This window comes from Toxorhynchites rutilus, chromosome 2 (assembly GCF_029784135.1).
Source record: "Toxorhynchites rutilus septentrionalis strain SRP chromosome 2, ASM2978413v1, whole genome shotgun sequence".
In the NCBI taxonomy this organism is placed as follows: Eukaryota; Metazoa; Arthropoda; class Insecta; order Diptera; family Culicidae; genus Toxorhynchites; species Toxorhynchites rutilus.
Window position 1 is genome coordinate 252,364,257 of NC_073745.1, and position 6,807 is coordinate 252,371,063.

Here is a 6,807-nt window from a genome sequence, read left to right on the forward strand (position 1 = left end):
GTCCGCATATACCTGCGACATTTTCCAGGAGCGTATAACCGTGGAAGCACTGTCGTTAAATGCGATCGGAGGCTTGGAGCCATTCGAAGATCCGATTAGAATATGGTTCGGTGTGAGTGGTGAGGCTTCTTGATGTTCGAGCGGGATTTCCGTCAACGGTCTAGCATTGATAATTGCCTCAACTTCAACGAGCATGTTACGAAGCATTTCATCGGTGGGTGTTCTATTGGGCTTAACTTGAGTAAGAGTCTTTTTGACAGACTGGATGAGTCTTTCCCAGCATCCTCCGAAGTGTGGCGCCGCAGGTGGATTAAAGGACCATTTGGTTTGGTCGCTTACAAAACTCTCGATCATCTTGTTCTGGTCCATTTTCAGCAGGGCTTCTTGCAGTTCGCGGCTGGCACCTGTGAAGTTCGTGCCACGGTCACTTATTATCTCCAAAGGCATTCCTCTTCGTGCGATGAAATTACGAACGGCTAGTATGCAGGAATCGGTGGATAACGAGTGGGCGATCTCGATGTGTACTGCTCTTACGGTCATACACGTAAATAATACGCCCCATCGTTTTACTACCCTACGGCCTACCATCACCTGCATAGGCCCAAAGTAGTCGATTCCGACGTACGAAAATGGTCTAGAGAAAGCTTTCAGACGCATCGGAGGCAGATCTCCCATCATCGGTGACTGAGGTTTCGCATTTCTGATCCTGGAAAGTTGGCAACGATTTCGAATCCGACGGTAGACGGTACGAAGGCGTGGCACATAATATCTCTGTCGAAAATCGGGCTGAGCTTCTAGAGTGCACTATCTTTCGGTATACTTCTCTTGCTTCTCCAAGGCTCCCGATCCGCTTCCTGGAGAATCTGGATCTCTTCCGGAAAAACTTCGGCTTGTACGGTCTTATATATGTAGTTCTCAGCTCCAACCAACTCTTCTTGCGTGAGTGGTCCAGTGACGAGAGTCTCCTTTAAAAATTTTCCTACGAACGTTCATTGGGAACCGCTGGACAAAGGCCACATGTCGTATTAGGCGCTTCCATCGTGAAAATTTGTCTATTTTGATGGCTGGTTCCAGCAATGTGTGGTGCAAAGCATGAGATCGCAACTCTAAAGTGGTGGATCCGGGATCAGACCTGGTAATAGGCCATCTGCTTCCCGGTTCCCAGAGAAACGGGGGACCTCGAAACCAGCGCCCGTTTGAGGAGAGATTTGGCAACCTTTGCCATTTAGTAGCATCATCCGCAACGTTGATTTTCGTTGATATCCAGTTCCATTTTGATACTTCGGTGAGCTCTAGTATTTCTCCGATTCGGCATCCGACAAATTGACTATACTTGCGATGGTCTGAATTTATCCAACAAATCACGTCCCGCGAATCCGACCAGAAGAACCTCTGCGATGGCTTCAGCTTATGCGAATCTTCTATACTGATAGCAAGGCGTACTCCTATCACTGCAACTTGAAGCTCGAGGCGGGGAATCGAGACAAATCGCAATGGAGCAACTCGAGTCTTCGAGCCGACTAGTGCACATTCGATGGTTCTACTTTCTTCGAAGCGAAGATAGGCCACGGCAGCGTAGCCGTTCTCGGACGCGTCAACGAAAACGTGAAGTTGAATGTTCGGATCTTTTGCTCCGGTACACATCCGGCAGCATCTAGGGATACGAACGGATTCAATTCTGGGGAGGACTTTCAACCAAAGCTTCCATTTGTTCCATTCCATCTAGCTATTGGCTCGTCCCACGTCACACCAGAACGCCATATTTCCTGGAGCAGGATCTTCAGGAACATAAGGAAGTTTCCGATAAGTCCCAGCGGATCGTAAACTTTCATTAAGGTGCTCTTTGTCGGGACAATTTGGCCTGATATAAGTCCTGAGTCCTGTCGAGGTGAAACCTTAAACGTCAACATATCCGTTACAGTACACCACCACATTCCTAGCACCTTGTCCGATGCATGCTCCGCTGTGGTGTTTAGGTTTTTCTCACCTCGATCTTCTATGCCCAGAGCTTCCAGTACCTTCTTGGAGTTGGATTACCAATTGTGGATCTGGATGCCTGCTTGACCGTGGATGTATTCAACTTCCTTCGCCAACTTTTCTGCTTCAGTCTCCGTCTCTACGCATATCATCCACGTAATGCTCGTGAACTATTGCTTCCGCGGCCCTCGGAAACTGGTCTTGGAAACGTTTTGCATTTACATTTTTTATGAACTGCGCACAGCTCGGTGAGCAGGTGGCTCCGAATGTCATAACCGCCATGACGTATACGTCTGGCTCTCGGCTTTGATCGCAGCTTCTCCACAAGAACCTTTGGGACTGCTGATCAATCGAATTCATCAGAATTTGATGAAACATCTCGACGATATCTCCAGCCACGGCAATCCGTAACTCTCTGAATTTTTAAAGCACCATCACGATAGATGTCAGCATGTCTGGGCCCTTCAACAGCATGGAGTTCAACGATATACCGTTGACTGTAGCGGCTGCATCCCAAACGATGCGAAGCTTGCCAGGTTTATTTGGATTTTGGACAGGGAATATTGGCAGAAACCACGATCGAGGATATCTAGTGTCGAGCTCAGCAGGCGATAACTTTCTTATGTATCCTTTCTGCTCGTACTCACGAAGCTTCTTGGCGAACGCCTCCGCTAGGTTAGGCTCCTTCAATAACTTCTTCTCCAGACATAACAACCTCTTCATGGCCATTTGTTTGCTGTTAGGCAGATGAACGTCCTTGTACTTCCACAGTAAAGTGTCACATCAAATTGCATCACGGAAAAAACGCTGTAGAAATTCGCCTAGTAGACCGATCCTTTTGAAAATTTTAGACAATAAAATAAAAACTATTAAACAACTTTTGGCATTTTCTTTTTATTCATACTTCGAGCCCAAGCCCGTATGCTCGCACCTTCCTCTTTACCCCGTCCATAAGGTTCTGTACAACGTCAGGTTGTAGTTTTTTTTGAACAGAAATCCATTTTCTCTTGAAGTCCGCCTCCGATTTGACAACTTTTGGGTTCTTCCGAAGGGCCTGCTTCATAATCGCCCAATATTTCTCTATTGGGCGAAGCTCCGGCGCGTTGGGCGAGTTCATTTCCTTTGGCACGAAGGTGACCCCGTTGGTTTTGTACCACTCCAACACGTCCTTTGAATAGTGGCACGAAGCGAGATCCGGCCAGAAGATGGTCGGGCCCTCGTGCTGCTTCAATAGTGGTAGTAAGCGCTTCTGTAGGCACTCCTTAAGGTAAACCTGCCCGTTTACCGTGCCGGTCATCACGAAGGGGGCGCTCCGCTTTCCGCAAGAGCAGATTGCTTGCCACACCATGTACTTTTTGGCAAACTTGGATAGTTTCTGCATGCGAATCTCCTCCGGAACGCTGAATTTGTCCTCTGCGGAGAGGAACAACAGGCCCGGCAGCTGACGAAAGTCCGCTTTGACGTAGGTTTCGTCGTCCATTACCAGGCAATGCGGCTTCGTCAGCATTTCGGTGTACAGCTTCCGGGCTCGCGTCTTCCCCACCATGTTTTGCCTTAGGAGCCTTCTGAACCTTGTATGTACGCAGGCCCGCCCGCTGCTTGGTCCGCTGGACGAATGAACTTGACAAATTCAGCTTATTGGCGACATCCCGGACCGAACTTCTCGGATCACGTCTAAACTGCTTAACTACGCGCTTGTGATCTTTTTCACTGACGGAGCACCCATTTTTGCCGTTCTTCACCTTCCGGTCGATGGTTAGGTTCTCGAAGTATCGTTTTAGTACTCTGCTGATCGTGGATTGGACGATTCCCAGCATCTTACCGATGTCCCGACGTGACAACTCCGGATTCTCGAAATGAGTGCACAGGATTAATTCACGACGCTCTTTTTCGTTCGACGACATTTTTCCAAATTTACGAAAAATTGACAGTGAAGCATGGCCAACGTGATCTATACACTCTTATCTGATTATAAGCGAAAGCTGAAGATATAATTCCTAAAAATTAAATTTCTACAGCGTTTTTTCCGTGATGCAATTTGATGTGACACACCCTTTAGTACCGATTCATAACGGTCACCCTTCAGCCTAGTTTGCGACTTCAAAATTTGCATTGCGCGATTGTCATCGTTTGACAAAGGTGGCTTCTCCGACTTAACACCTACGTTCTCCAACGAAAAGTAATCCTTCACTGGCTTATGCAGCTCTGCATCACAGTGTTCACTGCACGGACAGATGTGGAAGCTGTGGTAAGCTGAATAATTCACATTTGCATGTCCAGTTGACTTTGAGCACGGCCCGTACACTAGCCAACCAAGTCGTGTCCGACTAGCTACGGGTTCATCTTCTTGTCCTTCGCGACTACGCAACGCGTGGCCCAGCCGGCAATTGTCGATTCCGATGAGTAGTCTCGGAGAAACATTCCTGTATGAATCGATAGATAAACCCTCAAGGTATTTAAATTCTGTTGCGAGTTCGTCGATGTTCATAGTTTGACGTGGCAATGCGAGACGACGTACTGTGTGCACCTTCGGGATTCGATACCGCTTGTTACTGCAACCAACTCCTGAAATCTCCACTGATAGCTTCACAGAGTCTTTCTCTTCACGATGCTGATCCGCCGTCCAGTTCAGACAGAGAGGGTGGGATTTTCCCTCCAACTTCAGTTCCTTAAATAGGCTATGCTCCATCAACGTCGCTGACGAACCATCGTCCAGATAGGCGTACGTCTTGACCGAAACGCCACGACCATGTATTGTTACTGGAACATATCGGAAGAGAATTCTTCCAGTCTCGCTGACGTGCGTGTTGCAGTTCTGAGATGATTCCCGCTCACCTGATTGTATCGTCCTCGGAAAAACACTTGTTTTATACCTTGAGTCGTCATGCAACAGCTCATGATGCATATATGAGCATCCATGCTTCCCACACGGATTCTTCAAGTCACAGGCTCCAAAATGCTTCTTCAAACATTTGCGACATAGCTTGTGTTGTTTCAGAGCTGCCCAGCGGGCACTAACATCGAGATTTTGGAACTTCTTGCACGCGGCTGCACTACCGCAGCTTTCCTGACAGATGACACATTCTTTGTTCGTTGGCTTACGAACGACTTTCAACGATGGGTCTATGTCAGATTCTAAATGCACATTCAAGTCCTCTTTCCTGGTTCGTTTCTCCGCCTTCATTGTACTAGTCGGTGTGTTAGAGGGTATAGTAACCACACACACTGCCTCTACTAGCTTTTCCAGCCATGCCCCGAAGTCTGACAGTGTGACGGATCTCAATGTTTGTCGATGCAAGGCCCAATTGAGCTTGATCGTTGGCGGCAACCGATCGACTAACTCTTGGAGTAACGCTACGTTGCACAATTGCTCTTCCAGTCCGCAGGCCCTAATCGTCGCGCACATGTTTTGGACTGCTACTCCAAAGTCGATGAGCGTTGCAAGCTTTTCCGCCTTCGGCGAAGGCATGTTCCGAATCCGGCTCACCAACGAATGAATTATTACCTCCGGCCGTCCAAATAGCATAAGCAACGTTTGAATTACTCCAGTTAATCCTGTCGGGTACAGAAGCCGGCTTCGAACGGCTTCAAGGGCTTTTCCCCTCAGACTACGTTGCAAGCGAAGTAAGTTCTCCTCGTCGCTGTATCCGCACATACGAGTAGTGCTTTCGTAGGTGGCAATAAACAATGGCCACTCCTCTGATACACCCGTGAACGTTGGAAGCTCCTTTGCCACTGCTTGACGCGCGGCTAGCTGACTCCTGCTCAGATCGTGTGATGAATATGAAGCCCGAAACGGGTCAATCGCCGGGAAAAAATCCTGTGCTCCAGGATCTAATCTCGTGGCGCCATTTCCGGGTCTGTTTAGGTCGTCGTTATTTATCTGCAATACTTTGACCCGTTCCTCGAGGTGCTTCATTTCAAGCGCCTGCTTTTCAGCCAAAACTGAAAGCTGCAGCTCTACATTTGTCCTAGCTTCTCCTACAGTATTCCGACGATTTTCAGGGACATCTGTGATGGTCGTCGAGTTCGCATTCGGCATTATGTTCGGTACCTGTAGTCGGGATGCTAATTGTTGCTCCATTATTTTCAGTTGCTTTTCGAAACTTTTTTGTTGCTGTTTTAAAACCTTTCTCTGTTCCTGTTCTCGAATTCTCAGCAAACGCTCGTACGATTCCTTCTGCTCTCCAATCAGCTCCTGCAAACTCTCCATTTGCTTCTTCAAAGCCTGAAACTCCTCTAGGTGTTTCGGAATTGTGCCCAGTGATGTGGGATTTGTGTTCGTTGGTGCCACCGACGTCGATGAACTAGTTGTGCCCCGAGCTGCACGTTTTGCTCCGCAATCTTTGCAGTTCCAGTCCACATTTTCTACGCTCTCGTCTACGCCTACACACTCAAAATGAAACCAATCACCACAACTATCGCAACACACCATTCGACTGTTTTCCGCAGAGTCACAAAATTTGCATGTATCGTTCAACACGTTCAACGCTGACGCTTCGGCTCACCCAAGAGCCGCATCTGATACGGAGCCTGTACAGGGATCCTTAGCGCGATTTGCTCGCTTCGACATAATTCAGGTTGACAGCACTTTCCGATCGCGTAAACGAAATTTATAATTTGTTGCGGGGACAACAAAGACGTCTTCCGAATCGATAACCTTTATTTTATAATTTGTTGTAAGGTTATAAATTTCCTAGAATTTACAAACTAGAATTAGTATTTTTTTCATCGGTTTTTAATTTGTATCTAAATAAATTATTTTTTTATCTACTTACGTTTAGTGTCTTTAGGGTAGTTCGTGAACTTTTTTTTATAATTTCTGCGGTT

The 6,807-nt window shown here is 47.4% G+C and overlaps 1 protein-coding gene across 1 annotated transcript; it reads right to left on the reverse strand.

Moving 5' to 3' along the window:
• Positions 1-2,400: 2,400 nt before the first annotated feature.
• LOC129766816 (uncharacterized) lies at positions 2,401-6,550 on the reverse strand. The gene is made up of 3 exons (XM_055767412.1): positions 6,486-6,550; positions 4,040-6,416; positions 2,401-2,739 (listed from the first exon to the last, which is right to left on the reverse strand). Exons 1-3 carry the CDS (start codon positions 6,548-6,550, stop codon positions 2,401-2,403), a joined length of 2,781 nt encoding a protein of 926 aa, XP_055623387.1.
• Positions 6,551-6,807: the final 257 nt, after the last annotated feature.